This window comes from Diadema setosum, chromosome 20 (assembly GCF_964275005.1).
Source record: "Diadema setosum chromosome 20, eeDiaSeto1, whole genome shotgun sequence".
Classification (NCBI taxonomy): Eukaryota; Metazoa; Echinodermata; class Echinoidea; order Diadematoida; family Diadematidae; genus Diadema; species Diadema setosum.
The window spans coordinates 22082656-22100216 of record NC_092704.1 but is presented as its reverse complement, the minus strand read 5'-3'; the positions used below and the strand labels follow the sequence as shown (position 1 = coordinate 22100216).

Sequence of the window (17561 nt, the reverse complement as noted above, 5' to 3'; positions counted from 1 at the left end):
CCTTTCAATACTGTATAAGCTGTTATTTTCGCGTACAGATATTTTCGCGAATGAGGAGGTCACAGACATTTTCGCGAGATGTTGTTTTCGTGCATTGACGCTGTGCTAACGTAAATGCATTATTGCTCTAGCGCATCGCGACATTTCCCTTGTGGTTAAGTATGCGATCCAACTGTGATTCGCGAAAATTAAACCCTCACGAAAATAACAGCTTATACAGTAACTCTCTGGTTAGGGCCAGGCTTGAGTTAAAGGGCATAGTCCCGGTAGTGTAGAGGGCACTGTTGATGATACTGCCGATCACCGTTAGCATTGATACGAAGATTACCGAAGTTGAGCTGTCATCAAGAGTAAAGTGCGTAGCTGTTGCTAAGTAACATTGCCTTTGTTGTCTTCTTTGCGCATCGCGCAGTCTGTAGTAATTCCAGGTTGCGTGCATATGTGCTTGTTATTATGACGTCACAAAAGAAGTTTGGTAAAGCCTGTCATCCCCCTCAGCGAATCATGAGCCGAACTGTGATCCAACCACTGACTACAGTGAATTGGACTTCTTCGGACTCGGGAAGTGGGCCAAAGCGTAAGCGCTAAAGAGGAGTCGATAGCGTAGGTCTCTATAGGAAACTTGCGCCGTGCGGTACGCATTTGACTAAAACACCGGGACCATGCACCTTTAAGGAGTAAAAATTTCAAGTTTATGAATGGCATCAGCCAAAATAGCCCACGCTAAACTCAGACTATTTTGGCGCTGCTGTTATCAGCACCATGCAGGCACCAACCAAATAGTTTATGAATGAAAGCAGCACCAGGCTCCGGTCCAAATTCCTTGCACAGTCAAAGGCCACAATTTCCTGGCCGTACCTCCACTAGAGTGAGCATTCAGTTACAATCTTATACCATGGCAGTTATCCCTTATTGTGGCCACGTTCATAAATGGGTAATCGTAAAAGTAGCGCGGCTCTGCTATAGTAGTTATTGAATGGAATTTTTACTGCTTGGCGTGGGTTTTTTAGCGTGGGCCAGGAGCTCACCAAAAGTGCGTGAGTTATATACTGAACAGAGATTAAGTCAGAAATTCCTGCATCTTTGTAGCTCTTTAACAAAGAGTACCCAGGTAGACAGAGAACATTGTGGACTCCATCAAGTTTAGTGAAGATTGCTTGGGAGATGCATTTACATGTGAAGTTTAAAAACAGACTGCATGTGTACAGTCAAAGCAGTGTTTGAGAAATACCGATGGTATTTTTTGCCGTTTCATGTCATATTGAGCAAAGATGATGCCCTGTCTGATATTCTGGAAGGAGATGATGCAACAAAGCGCCGGCCTCCATTTTTTCTCGCAAAGGACACGGCCCACAGCCAGACGGCGCTGTGAGCGAGACGCTATTCATGCTTCTGTTTTCCAATGATTTGACGGCAACTGCAAGAGGAGGCAACAGCTTATGTTCTATATCTCTGCTCCATTATTGATTTCTCCGCCCCAAGTTGCCCATCTCCCCCCACCCCCCCCCCCCCCGCCCCTTGTCATCCTTTTCCCCAAACTGCTCTTACAGGGACGTGCTGCCATCTGCCGCTGCGCATTAAAATCATCCCCATGTCTGAGATGATCCCGCCCGGCCAACCTGGCACGAGAGCCTCCGTCTCAGATCTTATCCCGGCACTTGTGGCTGAGAAACGATGCCCATCATTTATCAGTCTGAATGCAGAGAGGGATCCAAACTCTTTGCCCCTCACCCCCCACCCTTAATGACACGTATTTAAGATCTTCTGCCTCTCCCCCCCCCCCCCTTGTGGTAACCCCAATTTCCACAGCGCATTGTCTGCGGTGAGAAAATTAGCATTGAGAGGAAGATGAGCCCTTTTCTTTCATCAGGCTGTCCTCCGGTTTTGGACAGGAAGAAGAGAACCACCACTTTGGTTGGTCCCCTGCACTCTCTCTCTCTCTCTCTCTCTCTCTCTCTCTCTCAGCTTAAAGGGGTCTTCCAGAATGTCAAATTTATTTAAATATGATTGCTCCCTTTTGCAGTTAGCACTTGTAGCAGTAGGCATTGGTTCAGAAATCAGGCAGTGTGCAAGCTCATATGACAAGTGCCACTGGTGTAATACACAGTAGGCTCATATTCAACATTACTTTTACATTATTTTGAGCAGCACTGACCAGTTTGTCTGAGAAAACTTGAGCCAACTGCAAACAGGAAGTTCCTCTGTATAGAATTATATGCTCTTTTTCATATTTCGTAAGAGGTTTCTCATTATTTCCGGAAAAAAAAAAAATCTGGATTTAATTTTTTTTTAAATATTGGAAACCTCAAGTCTCATCTCAACCAAATCTGTAACATCCCTTTAACAACTCTTTGTCCTTGTGGACTCTTGCTGTAGATATCAATGCATCATCTTCCAATCAGCACCTATCAATTTCACTGCATTAATGTTATACTGGAGAAAGATGAAGCAGAGCCAGTGTAAATACAGTAAATCTCCACAAAATCAAAAAGAGGTTTACAAGAACTTCCCAATTTGAGAGAGAGAGAGAGAGAAGATAGATTTTGATCTTCTTAAAAAAAAAAAAAAGTGCTTCAAATTTAGGAATCAGATATAAATTTAGCAATGAAGAGGCTTTTGAAAATTCTGCGCACAAAATATCAACAGATGGCTAAAATGACAGATATTAATTTATTTTACCCTTTCTGAAACATAAACACTGCAAAGCAGAAATTAGCAATAAAAAGATAACAGCATCAAACCATTAGGGAGGTGGTGTCCAGGAATTCCCTGTGATGCGTTTACCTAGTGACAAAAAAAATACATAAGGAGACAGGAGGTTTATGTGAGAATAGATCCAAGTTCAAACTTTCAAAAAGTTCCGTCTAACAACAGTTCTTAGCAGACTGATATGACTTGACAGCATTAATAATTCAACACTGAGTATTAAGATGTTTTTGTCAGCTGCAGTGAGTCATGTGGTAATCTCAAGCACAGTAGTGCATCTCTAACATGTGTGACTCCAGTTGAAACTCTCGGCTAGGAGATCTGGTAATATCAGAAACCTAATATAGTCATTATTATTTTTTTACAGCTCCCAGAGAAATCAGTCGCTGGCTTTTGTTGTGCTATTTTTGGCTGCCGCTGTGCAAAATGTTCAATATTCATTCATTCAGGTAGTGCAATGCCCTGCACGAAGCACTTGAGACCTCTTTCTGCCATGTTGCCTCATTGTAAAGTTCTGTGCATTACTTGTATTCATATATTATCCATAGATATATATATTTTTTCATGTTGTCCATCCAAAGGATTTTTTTTTTCTACCTGCCTCTGGAGTTGTATCCATTGGTGTTATCCGGGAGAATGAAATATTCAATGTGATAATCTGCTCTTATAAAAAACACATTCTCATGGCAAGACACAACTTCAGCACTATATGGCCCGAATTCACGAAGGTGGTACAAATGAAACCATGGTTTTAACCATGGACAAAAACCATGAACAAAATGACCGTTTCGTTAATGAAATTATCATTTCGTGGACGAAATGTTCATTTAGGTAGATACAAAATGTTGTCATTTCGTTACAAAATAATCATTTCATCGACGGAATGACTGATTTAGTAATGAAATATTCCATGCGACACTTGGCGCTCCATGGTTTTTGTCTATGGTTTAAACCATGGTTTCATTTGTACCACTTCCGTGAATTCGGGCCCATGGGTTCTGTATCTCCAGTTGTAGTGCGGTTTGAACATTTGAATTAGATTTTTCTATCACACTACTGTATCCTGGAAATGGGTACATACATATGTTCAAATCTCAAATAAAAAAAAACAACAACAACAACAACAACAAAAACCCCTGTCAGTTCAGTCTCATCAGCTTTCATCACGTTCTATGTCTCACATCCATATAAAGCTACTCGCCGGATGAGACTCCCGACTTGTCGTAATTTAGTGTCCCAGCTCATGGGCCAGTCTTTCCAATTTATATCAACACAAATTTCCTTGTCTCCAGCTCATCACTGTAAACAATTTCCACCCTGTCATTGGATGTAGCAAACGCGGAATTTATTTGGCATCTCTGTGCTATTGACCAGTTGGATTTAGACCACATCATCTCCACTGCATTAGGTGCAAGAGAATACAAGTTGGTATTTACTGGGTTATAGCACTGTGTCCATAGAGACAGTTACAATACCTTTTGTCTCAGGGCTGATACTCACATAGCACCCAGAAAATATGTGAATGATATAAATCGAATGTTAAAAGGTGTAGAAATAAGCCAGTGCACTGTTAGTATAATGACCTCAGTGACCTCTGAACCACAGACTTCAAGACATGAGTTTTGATCAGAAGAATATAGTTAAAAACAGCCCAACAAAATGTGGGATTTAACATGGAAGTGCCACATATAAATTGCTTGTATTAATGAAAAGAATAAATGTTCATGTGCATGTATATATAACAGAGATGTCTGTTAAGTGTCCAGTGAGTCGGGAGAGAATTGAACATGTTCTTTTTTTTCTTCTTTTTTTTTTTTTGGAGACTTTTTTGTAGTCTCTGGGTAGTCGCGTACAGGCAATATATCCTTAGTCGCAGCCAAGTCATGGAGATTAATCTCCACAACCTTGCAGAGATGTCGTGGAGACGTCGCCATGACATCTCCGCAACATCCTGAGTGAATAAGTTGCCTCCTTGTTTGCAAAAGTCCTGGAAGTTTCCCTTTAGTTGCCTTCTTGGTGGGAGCACAAACCATTTCTTGGGATCTTTTGAGTCGTACGAGTCACAGGGACTGATGAGTCACGACAGTCGCGGCAATGTCTCCTCCTGTAAGACGGGCCCTTTTAAAAGCTCGTCTGACCTTCTCCTAGTTAGCACCTACGCATTAATGCAAATTGGCTCAGGCACAGGTTGTAATGAAATATTTAACAAAAGCTACAAAGCATGCGAACAAATTGCATTTTACTCAGATCACCAGAAAATGATATAAAGAAATAAAGAGCCAGAATACATTATGGCTCCACTTTAAATGCCATGCCTGCATTAATCAGTACTAAATCAGTACATCTGTTCGACAGATGAATGCGCTTTAAATAATGTGTGAGAGCAATGTCCGAGAGTAGATGAATGCGTTAGATTGATAACAAGGAGAAGAGAGATATATACATATGTAAGATATATCGCGAAGAGAACAGACTTGTAGACAGACAGCTTGCCTGGACAGACAGTAAGGGCATTGATCTCCAAACAGCTAGAGTGAGGGGGAGGCGATGTGAACTGAGGCCTGTAAGAGATGCAATCATTTGCCATTTCAATATGGGCGTGATGAGAGTTTGCGGTTTATGTGCAGCCGTGTGCCAGGTACAAAATACAATGAAGAGCGATTCTCAGGGAGTTTGACTTTTTGCCATGTAGTCAAGCAGCTAGGAATATTTGTTGTTGTTGTCGTTTTAAGGAAAGAAGAGAAGAAGAATATCTGTTTTATATTTAGGAAGACGAGGAATGCAGAAATGTGTCGGTTCACCAATAGATTTCATCCTCTTTCACCATTAGTAAGAGCTAAGCAGTAAAGACAGGCAAAAAAGAGGAGGAGAAGGATAGATAGACAGATAGATGGAAGATAGATAAGTTTAGATAGATAGATAGACAGACAGACAGACAGATGGACAGGCAAATAGACGGATAGAAAGATAGATTGATAGAGACAGATAGGTAGATATTAAATGAATAGGTAGGAAGATAGATTTATACCAAAATGATCTTGTAAAATTGTAGTCCTTGGGTTGATTTGTCTTGTCTTTTTTTTCTGTGTTCTGTCCTGTTTATTTGGTTTTATAATATTTGCTTCAATATATTGTATAATCCACAGGTTCTATGCTGGACACCATATTTACTCTATAAAATGCTTCATTGTGGGCATTTGTGGATCGCATTCAGTATGTTATCATGGACCATATATCATCAGTGTAGTACAGAGACTGAGTTCCACTGCACTGAATTTGTGGTATTAAAAGAAAGAAGAAATATGAATTAAAATACATTACAGTGGGGTATGTTTATAGGGAAGCCAGAGTGCTGTAAATGCTTTCGCAGCGGGAGAGTGTTGTTGGATGTGTACTCTGCAGCAAGTCAGGCCTAAGAATGCTAAGGCCTTGGTATGATAAGATCTATTAATGCCCCCATTTCAGGCTGAGGCAAAAGTTGAGAAGAGTCTATCCAGGTCAGTCTGACTCCAGACATCAAGGTTAGGCTGTGAAGTCCGCAGAGGATGTGAAGTGGCTACACCATGTAATGTTTCGCTCAGATGTTAATCTTGTTAACGTACTTTGTTTTTCTGCTTCACTAAATACATGTATGTGGGAAGTCCTTGAGGTAACTGAAATGTTTACTCTCAATATGTGAGCAGCCAAGTGACGAGTTAAAGACATTCTATTGCATCTTCAGTACCCTTCATTTTGTACAAATTACTTGAAGATAACTGCGTTTAGTAGAATATAAGCTTTATACTGGATATTACCAGATGCATTTTTCTCTTGACTTTCTACATCTTTGCTTTTTAATATTCATTCAAACTATGCAGTATTCCTCTGTATTTTCTTTCGATACTCTTTTGATGTCTTCGTATGCCTGTAGATCTTCATTTTCACATGTTCTGTGCACATAAATATAACAGTTAATTCATCAGAAAATACAACATACCACCCTGTAATTTCACATCTGGTGGTGGTGTGTGTGTGTGTGTGTGTGTGTACATGGATTTCATTGAATCCATTACTTGCCAGTTCTGTACATCAGAACTCTATCAATAACTTGCATTTTAAGGGATTTTAACATTGAAGACATACAGGGCTCAGACTGATTACAACTTTTCACATGTCATCATTTCATGTTTTGTTTGGAAATGCAAAGATTCTTTTGAAATGAAAGAAAGATATTATTCAGAGGGGTGAAGGTTCAGATGCAAGTTTCTTCACTTTGTCTCCCTCTACAAATTAAATTTGTTAGGATTGCAACTGCTGATCTGTAAATTAACAAACATGTCGAAAAAAGGAACCAGTGGGACTCGAACCTGTCATCTACTGCTTAACAAATTTAATTTGTAGAGAGATACAAAGTGAAGAAACTCGTATCTGATTCTTTTGAAATGTCCATGAAAATGAGTTGCAAATAAACTTTCATTGTCCCTGTACATTATAATGTAAAATGTGCCGAAGCAATTCTGCCAGACAACATCAGAAACATAGTTGAAATAGGAGCCATTCTGAGGCTACAAACATCACAAGGAAAGTCTAGGGTGATGATGAGATGAATATGTCCTCGCTGCAGAAGCGATGCGACTGTTGGAATACAAAATAAGTCCCCATGCTACTGGATATCTTAATTCGGTGGCTGACTTGAACCTCCGTGCTTCTTCACCACGTTAGCTGTAAACCAAGTATCGCAACCACTTGACCCCCCACGACACTTCACATTCTCTCCTCTGCATCTGTTCACAGCATCTTGTTTGCTGACATCGAGGGCTTCACCAAACTCTCCTCGACCTGCACGGCCCAGGAGCTGGTCAAATTACTCAACGAGCTCTTTGCCCGCTTCGACAGATTAGCCCAGGTACGTGCCCACAATTCCTCGTCATGTTAACCCCTTCCCTGGCAGCTGCTCTGTGCGCTGGCGCCCTGTGCCAACACTGATCGGCGCAGACGATTGCGTACAGCTCTCCTCAAAATCACCCTTGCAATGGCTGTTGCGATAGATTTGCATTGGCACACAAGAGCTGATTCTTCAAACATGTATCTGAGGTACATTTTGACAAGAGTTAATGCTGTGCTGTAGACATATTGTCGGGGCTATTATATTTCATTATAGAGAAGCACAGTTGCAGAACGAGGTATAATTTTCATCCGTTTTCAAGAAGCAAAGAAAACGACTACCCTCCCTGGAGACTGAATGTTTTGCACATGTGGGGCAGTGGCGATATTTGGTTGTACATTGTTAATCTCGCAAACATCCGTCTACTAGATAGAACTCATGAAAATTGAAGTCACTGTGAAATGTGCCTCATACATAGTCATGGCTAAGTTCCGGGGAAATTTAGGGTTGAATCTTAGTTCCGGGGAAATTTAGGGTTGAATCTTAGTATCTTGCTTGCAGAAGAGCTATTTTGTTTTTACTCAAATATTTGTGCCCTTTACCTATGCCATCAGAAATGTGTGAATGCCACAAAAAGGCAGATTCCACCAAAATGGCCTATAATTGTACATGCCTGTTTGTTTGTTTGTTTGTTTTTTAATGAGGTACATGATGCACTGATGCACTTACAGACAACAATTTTATCAGAATATCTGCCTATCTCTGGCTCCATCTAATCTCTAGCCAGCATTATGAGCGGAATGCATCAAAAAGGCACAATGAAGTTGGGGGTTGCACAACAGAAGGTGCAATACATTGTGGCAATAATGAATTTGAAAGAAACAACTGCAAATTGTAAGCTGAGGGCCACATTCGATGGGAAAGCAGTCAGGTATTTGGAATTATGATGTCCATGATAAAAAAAAAAATGATAGACTCACAAAGTTAAAAGGCAATGTTGTTGCCAAACAAAGTGCAGCATCATAAATGCAATTACAGATTCAAGTAAAGATGTCATCTTCAGAGAGACTATGAAATATCATGTAGAAATTTAAGAAAAAAATAAGGATTTAAAGGAATTGACCTTAGAAATAATGATATCCTCCGATGTTGTGTCAAAATTTAAAGCATTATACGGATTCCCATAGCCGTAGAAAATCTTGGAAATTCATGAATATTTGAAAGCCCTTTTTCAGGCCACGGGGAAGTCAAAGAAAAAGAATAGTGAGGAATGTTATTAAAATCTTAACCATACGTGATTCCCAATTCATTCTATACATTCACTGCTTGCAATTCCAATCTTATAGAGCTCATTTGTTAATGCTACCATCTTAAGCTTTATGTGACATTGTTTACAAATCGTCTTATACTTTCTTTTTTTTTTTAATCCTACTGTTGTGAAGTGGTGGAGTATTGGTCAAAGAACTCATTGCTAAATGGGGTCAGGACCCTGGGGTTGACACATGAATACTGTTGATGCATGCTGTTGATACTAATAGAATTGAATAAATGCACAGTATTCTTTGTCGTAATATTCTTATTCCCTCCTTATTTGCTAATTGGAGCTTCAAATGGGACTCAGTTGGAGGTTTGAATTACCCAGTGGCAATGGCCAGAATGACAAGAAAACAGAGAAAATTATCAGACTGTGCAAATAAAAGCACTAATGTATTTCAGTGCAGTTGGATCGTTTTTGATATTGTTTGTGGGCTGTCCTGACAGGGGAATAAGTGGGTGCCAAAAGCCATCAGAAAGTCGGGGATTAAGGCGAGGTGGGATTGAGGCGCAAGTTATGGCAGTTCTCCATGGGAGGTGATGGGGGTGATTAGTGTTGCTTGGGGGAAATACCGACATGGCGGACGTCTCGACACTCTTTCGAGTTCTGCGGGGAATCAGAGACATTTCTTTCCGCTCCGTCGTCTCTTCCTCGGCATGGGGGGGATGTGGCAGAAAGCCGCGAGGCGTGAAATCTCGCGGTCAAAGCCCCCCGGGCTTGGGGCATCAGAGCGGGATGAGGATGTGTCACTGTTTTGAAAAGTCTGCCGGCGTTTCAATTCCATCGCCGATTCTGTCGCCTGCCGTGTCATCATTGAAAAATCTAGCTCTCTCTCTCTCTCTTTTTCTGTCTTTGACAGTCTAGAAGAAGGGATAGTTCATGAAATTTTGCTTTCCATCCCCACCCCACCCCCCCCCCCATCCCCTAAGAGGGTAATATGACTTTTTTGATGCACCCCTGTGCAAAGAAGATGCTATCAAGTCATGATGCATGCATTTTTATCAGGAAGGTTCTTTTTTTATCTATCTGTTTATTATTTTTCTTCATTTGTAGTCATAAATTATGTCTTTCAGGGACTCTATCCAAATAGATTATTTGTTCTTGACCAGAAATGAGTGATTTTAGAAGTTGAAATGCAATTATTATTTAATTGCAAGTAGCTTCAGTGAAGTCCATAAGAATACTACCAATGATGCATGGTGTAGACATAACAAGATTTGCTACATAAATTGCCAATTTACCCTGCTAAGGGCTTATGTGTTTCTTGTGAAAGTCCTTGAGAAAAGTGGCGAAATAAGAAGATGATTGATAATAATACAAAACTCTTTAATGTACAAGATATCAGTCAGGGGGGCTCCCTTTCTCTCTGGGGATGAGTTTTGGCCGTTCCCATGGAAACCAGTCTCCAGCCGTTAGCCTGCTTAGATTTCATTACAGGTGGTGTGGAGAAGTGGAACAAGCAAGTTTGTGAGTCATTTTCGGTTTCTGTGAAATTCTGACGAGAGCCGAGATGTTGTGCTCCTAGGTGAGAAATCGTCCCCGTTCCTCGCGCTCACCCGATTCATTTGTCCTCTCCATTAAGTGGGGAATTGGGTTTTGCATGCAAATAGCCCTACTGGGATGCACTTGAGTCTCTCCTTATGGGTGTTATTATGGAGCTCGCTCTGTTTTTGGGAGCAGAAATGTGTATCTCAGGTGACATGCTCCTCTTTGTCAACCCTTTAAAGTTTCATTTTCAACCACTTTTTCTTTCTTTTCTTTTTTTTTAAAACATTGTAAGTTTGCAGTCCATAAAACATAATGTATATACCATGACCATGTAGGACCATGGATCTCACATCTTTTCTACTGGAAATACTGTAGGACAATACTTTGTTCATGTCCCAGGCAGGTATAATTGTGTACTGAAACAGCACTCTGCACTGAAAGACTTCACGGAGGAACTGAATGAATTATGTTAACCTGTTGAGTATGGGCTGATTGGGAAACACGCATTGCCCATAGACACCTGCCCGAATATACTAGGGACTAGTCTTCATTGAGTTAAAGGTTACTCAAGGCCAATACACAAAAATTCCTTATTTGTTGCTAGTATCACTTCTGGCCAACAATAAGTGATTAGTGCTGGCCAATCCAAGCCAATATCATTTTATTTAATGGTTTGTTTAAATCGTTTTTGCTTGGGTAGTGAATGATTTAAGTGTACACATGATTCAAAAGGTTAGGATACTAAAATGCAACTTGTGGGAATGATACGTGCAATCTCCATGGGAACTTGTGATGGTGTCATCAGCATTATCAGATACCCTAGATCAAAAGCTTGTACACATCTCTCAACGCTATGAGACTGGCTAACCTCAATTACCACAGTTCTGATTGGAGGCATCCTCCCTCAGAACCAAGTATGTGACAGTTGATCTTGTGAAGATGTGAATACCCCTTCCCCCCCCCCCCCACACACACACACACATGCAGGGAGGGATAAGGATGGTAATGCATCCCCCCCCCCCCCCACCTTGGAACCTAAAGCCCCTCTCCCAAGATGGACTGCCATCCAATCATATAATGAGCATCAACCATGAGCCAGAGAGTCTTCTTAAGAGTAAAATTTTGCTTGGAGAATATCGTGATTTTATTGAACCTCCCTTGAATCGTTCCCTATACACTCCCTACACCCACCCCAACCAATAAAGACAAAATGTCATATTTTGATTGCAGGCCACTTTGCATTTGATGCTATGCTATCATCAAAACTGGCCCCGAATTCTATGTTAGCACCAAATAGGGGTATCCATGTCATGAAGAACTCATGCTCATCAGATTATATATACCATCATGGGCAATCAGCGACAAATATGATTCACTTGTGATGCCTCAATTTATTCTTTTTTTTTCTTGTTCTTTTTTTTTTTTTTTTTGCCCTAAAGGTGATGGGGTTACTTGTTGAAAGCAAATTTACAGATAAAGTCTTATGCTTCATATTTGAATTGATGATAAAAGAATAAGATAGAAAATGACATTTTGTGGCACTTGAAGATGACGGTCTCCTTCAAATTTCATCACGTATACCACTTCTTTAAGAGTTACTTGATTCTTATCCTTGAATTCTTTGTTGATCTTTTATCAAATTTTTGCCTCATATAGCTACGAATAGAATCATATGAGCTCATTTTCAATTCAACCCTCGCATTTGTGCCCGTGGCCAATCAGCGTAGAATTCTGTCATTGGGAACCAAATCATGATGAATGTTTGCAAGGCATGGATGTCGTAAGCCTTCCCACAAATCACATTTAGTCCTAAACTGGAATCAACGTTTCCTCCCAATGTGGTGGCACATCACACAAGAGATGAATCAGGGCAAGCGTATGTAAATGGGTCTGTTTTTGAAATCATATTTTTTCCTCCTACCCATCCCCTCTGATGAGGGGTTGCTAGGAAACCGAAGATGGAGATGAATGAATCCATTCAACTGTCAAGATGCGGGGAAGACGGAGCAAGTGTGCGTGGAAAGGTCGCGTCAGGTGTGCGAAGAACGGCGCGCCCCCGCTGATCGGCATAGCGATGGTGGTGGGTCCACATTTGTCATGATTACCCACGGAAACTGGCAAAGCTGCCGGCAAAATGGATTTTCTTGTCATAAGAGAATGTCTATGATACCACTTTTCCATGGTGGAAGAGAAAGGGGAGAAAAGGTGTTTGGGTATTGAAAAAAAGCCCATCCTTTGGGCTTTGTAAGAGTGATAGTTGGCACGAAAATTGGCTGGAGGGACCATTTCTTTAGTAATATCCGAACCAATCTCAAGCTGATCGCAGGCTTCGATCAGGCTGATGGCATGAATCGAGACATTCAAAATTGTTTGTATTGTAGTTTCCTCTGTATGGGGAGATGATACAGGTACAATATCATGTTGCTCAATACTGAAACATTAACTTCTTTATGTCTAAATCACATCTGACATTATATTATTTTAATGCAGATTGTCATGTATTCTCATATACTATATACACCAAATATTTCATGAGGTTACATTTCCACAAATTTCTCGTGTCAGGTGCTATTCGCGAAATTTAAGACACATGAAAATATTGACTCTGATCCCGATACGAATGTGACATGCACAATTACGTTTCTCCATTCAGCACTGTACTCCACGATCATGAATCCAACCACTTGTGAAGTCACCGGGAAGCCCCGATTCACAAAAATTTAGACTCGCTAAACATATTGCGTATACAGTTAGCACCCGGCTGGGCTGTAGATTAAAATTTTTGATAAATTGGTAGTTGTTCTTCTTTCTCTGACAAATCACATGCTTCAGGCGCTTAATGGCATTATGGACTACATGGATGAACAAAAATTATTCACAGTTTGATATTGTCCTCTCCCCCCCCCCCCCTTTGTCATGAAGATGAATTTGAGATATTACGAGGCACTGCTGATGGAAGCAGCTGTTTTTTTATTTTACTCTCAGAAACTGAGAGAAATGGCGAAAATGATGGATTATTATTCCCCTCATGCATGCTTTGCAAAGTTTTCTGTGTTCAACAGTCTTGATCACAATCTTCGGTCATACCAAACTTCATTCAGCCACATGGCTTACTCTCCTGCTCAGAAATGGGCGTGAGGGAAGCGTAGCGTACTGATAGGAATTATATACTATTTTTGTCTCATCAGCATTTTTTTTTTTTAAATTTTGGTCCGTTGCTCTTATTTTGGCTCAAATTATTCTCTCCCTCTGAAACCTCATGTTCATAAATATGGTATTCTAGTGTCGTTTTTCATTCTTTGTGGTGCTGAATACAGCCGCAAACAACCGAAAGTGTGGCATTCACCTTCCACTTTAATATTCGTTCCATACTGAACGACAATTCATTACCTTCCAGAGTGCTTATGGAGCGTGTCTATTTCTTGCCACTCATCTTTCCTGAGCTTGTCTTCGTGTGTTGAGGGGGCGGTTGAGGCTGGCCAAAGTTTGAAATTGAGGTTTATTTTCCCCCCGCAATAGACGGTATTTGTGGTGTCGAGGTTGCTTTTTTTCTCTCTCTCTCCAGTGGGAGGCACCAGTAGAGGAGGTGGGACGGGCGCAGCCTATGTACGTCAAATGAGTGAAATTGCAATAAATATCTTCTGTTTTTTGGTGGTCGCTTTTCTGGTAAAATATTCCAAATTATACCCACAAGGACACTATCTTACCCTATATTTTTAACAACGTTTATAAATTGACCCACTTTTTATTATGTGAACTTTTCATCTCATGAAAATTGATTGTTTCATTTTTATTTACGCTCAAATCGTACAACGCGATAGTGTCCTGGGTCTCAGCTAAAGATATCCATATCTTTATATATATATGAGCAACATCAAGCTCAAAAAAATAAGTTTTTAATCGAACTGATGAAGGACAACCATCAAGGATATATTTTATATAAATAGATACAGCATCAAGACAAAGATGTATTAATGTTTTCCTGGATATTATAGGTTGAATTTGTTTCAGTCATCCATCCGTTTGGAATCGGATACAGGGAGGGGGTGTATGTCTGCCACCAGACAGTAAATTTCGTTGTATTCTAAACAATGATTGATTGTATTACAAAAGTGCACAAGGCGTGTCTGTTAAGTGAAATTCATCTTCGCCAAACACATCTTTTATCTGATGAGGGGGCGGCAAAAGATGTCTGAAGTTGGCAATCAAGTCTCTATTTATTTGTGACGTCGGCGTTCCATCATACTTTGCGATGGCACGACCTAGTTCTTCCAACACATCACATCTTACAGTGGATGGGAGGATCAAACAACAGCACAGTTTCTCACTCTCTCACATACAAACATGCACAAGTTGCAATGTAGGGCACAATTTTCACTCATCAAATACTTCAAAATGAATATGTTTCTCATGGGAGGTTGATGTAATTCAACAGATCTGTACACTCGAGGCATAGTCTTGTAGATCCATGAAGTTCAAGTCTCGATCCCACATAATGACAGGGAAGGCCACTATCTGGTGTCCTACATAACTATTGTATCTTTTCTGATGTTGCTTTTCCTGAGTCTTACAAGACTGGTAGTCTCTTGTGTTTGAATGGATGTGTGTTCATTTTTTTAAAGGTGAATTTTGATCTTCTCCCCAGCCATCATCACCCCCACCCCCCCCCCCACCTCCCTTCCCCAGAAAGAAAAAAAGAAAAGATTATATGAGGAGGCTCAAGATGGTGACATACTTCTTTTATATGACATGATGGCTACTGTAGGCTGCTAAAAGGAAGGTTGAGTTTGTATACTGCCCTCGTGTTCAGCCCACGTAGCTCTTTCTGCCTCCATGCACTCTTTAGCTTTAACTTGCCAAGCCCTTACATTGACATTTTGGTGATTGCTGTCACACTTGGTTTGAAAAACAACAGCAGTTTCATTCATAACGGTATGACAAAATTTCCACTAGAGAGCTGTTGGGATAGGGTAAGGATCAAAGGGTTATGTGCTCCTCATTATTAACCCGTTGAGGACTGTTTGATTTTGCTACACCACGCATTTCCCATAGATGCCTGCCCGAGTATACTCGAGACTCGTCCTCAATGGGTTAAATTCAAAGTTCAATACACTCACAGAATTCTGTGCTGACCGGTCAGAGAGAGGACAATATAAACAGATGTGCTGCTTTGGTCATCTTGTGCCTGGCTCTCCTCTGCACTGGTCAGCGGTCAGACTAAAACGACAGCCATTGAAATGCATCTGTTGACTACTGACCAGTGCAGAGGTCAGCCAAGAACAGGTTGACCAATGCTGTCAATGGAATTCTCTTAACCTGCCTAAAAGCTAACCACAGAGGGTGGTGTCTGCCAACTTTCTTTTCTTTTCTTTTCTTTTTTTTTTTGTCATGGAACACTATCTACAAGTAGTTCAGATATTATTCGGCCATGAGAGAATGACGTGATTCCCTTCCCCCACAGAAGGGGAATCTAGCACAGAGAGACATGCTTAGGTGATGTTAAGTCAGATGCCCCCATTTCAGTAGAAATCTGTCCTAAATCTGAGACATTGTCCATGCACATTGTGGTACAAGCATGCATGTGTAGGCTGCAGTATGTATAAAAATGCTTACTTTAGGAATCTGAAGGGTACTAATGCCAGACAATGGTCCCAGATTGGACAAAAATTTGTTATCACTTGTTGTATGGATAATGGTGTTTAGAAATGCCCTATTAGCTCATATTTGTATTTCAGGGTTGTTGATTTTTTTTTTTAACAAGATGTTGAAGAACTCATTACAGAGTTGTATGCAAACTGCATGTCATATATATGACAGTCCTTATGCAGCCAAAACTCAGAGGTCAACACACTTCTTCTCCTGATCAGAATTTTAGAAGATAAAGAAAGAAGATTAAAAAAAAGTTATGAAGAATATGAATCACAACAATATTGGAGAACAATAGCTGCAGAAAGTTGCCTGTAAATACATTATCTACTTTGATTGACAGCTATTACATTGTAGCTTTCCATCGTCAATCTTCGTAATGAAGATAGTGGCGGTCATTACGCCACCGAACGGCACCCATGGGAACCCCAAGTCCGTGTCTTAATACCTTTAAGGCACACAGTTCCCTGCTCATCATTTGTTGCCTCGGAACAAATCACATTAATTATCTCTGTTCACATGTTGACATTACAAGGCATGTCATGTTTTTTTCCAGTGTGTATGTGTGTGTGTGTGTGTGTGTGTGTGTGTTGTGTTGTGTGTTTGCCTGTCTGTGTGTCTGTGTGATGCATGTACTTGTATGTATCTTATTGCCTGTTCCCGTGCTTCATCATGATGCGGTGGAGTTGATATTTCGTAACCTTTGCTTTTACTCAACATGCATTCTCATCAGAAATTCAGTGTTATTCAACTCTTTTTCTTGTTAATACATTGTATGTCCTGAGTTTCCGGTTGTTGTTTTTTTTTTTCCTGCGTTTTAAACACCATGCGCTGGAGTACTCTCTAGAAAAGTTTGCATCATGTGTGGATCCCTTGTTATCGCTGTCAACATGATACTAATGATGTGCCTGGGGAGACAAACTGGATTAATGATGTCCTGTTTTTTGCTCATTTATGTCTCCGTATAATGATTTCCTTGAATTCACTATCTTGTGCTTTTGTTGTTGTTGTTGTTGTTGTTGGAAAAAACTTGTACTGTTTTACTCGACAGGATGTTTACAGTTATGTGTATAAAGTTGAAAGACATGACTCTTGCATAAATGTAAAAAAAATGGAAGCGGAGATAACAAATGATGTACATGTAGATTGATGAGTGTTTCACTATTTAGATACCTACAAATGCTCCTTCAAAACAAGAACAAAGACAAAATACCTTATCTTTTTCAATGAGTTTTTAATACTGAATTGTATCTGCCATATATTTTGCTAATATGGGATGGTAAGATATTTTGTGAGTGGTTTGATTTACATTGTATGGTCAAGAACTGCAGGACGAGAATAAGAATTAACTTAAATTTCCTTCATAGAAGCAGAGTTATTAGCCCGTTCCATACTAAGTTCTGAAATACCCTTAGACTTAACATGCAAGCCTCCAGGTTCCCGTACAGAACAGGTTAACTTCCCACCTGTGAGAAATTCATACATTTGCAACTGTGTTACACTGTAAATTGGGGGGGGGGGGGAGGGAGGCAATGTTTTGGC

The 17561-nt window shown here is 40.4% G+C and overlaps 1 protein-coding gene across 1 annotated transcript in view; it reads left to right on the top strand.

Annotated features, from left to right (window-relative positions):
• LOC140244098 (adenylate cyclase type 5-like) overlaps nt 1-17561 on the top strand; it is a 170306-nt gene that overhangs the window by 79112 nt on the left and 73633 nt on the right. The window contains exon 4 of the mRNA XM_072323745.1: nt 7480-7591. Coding sequence (XP_072179846.1) covers nt 7480-7591 — 112 coding nt within the window. The remainder of the gene's footprint in view (nt 1-7479; nt 7592-17561) is intronic.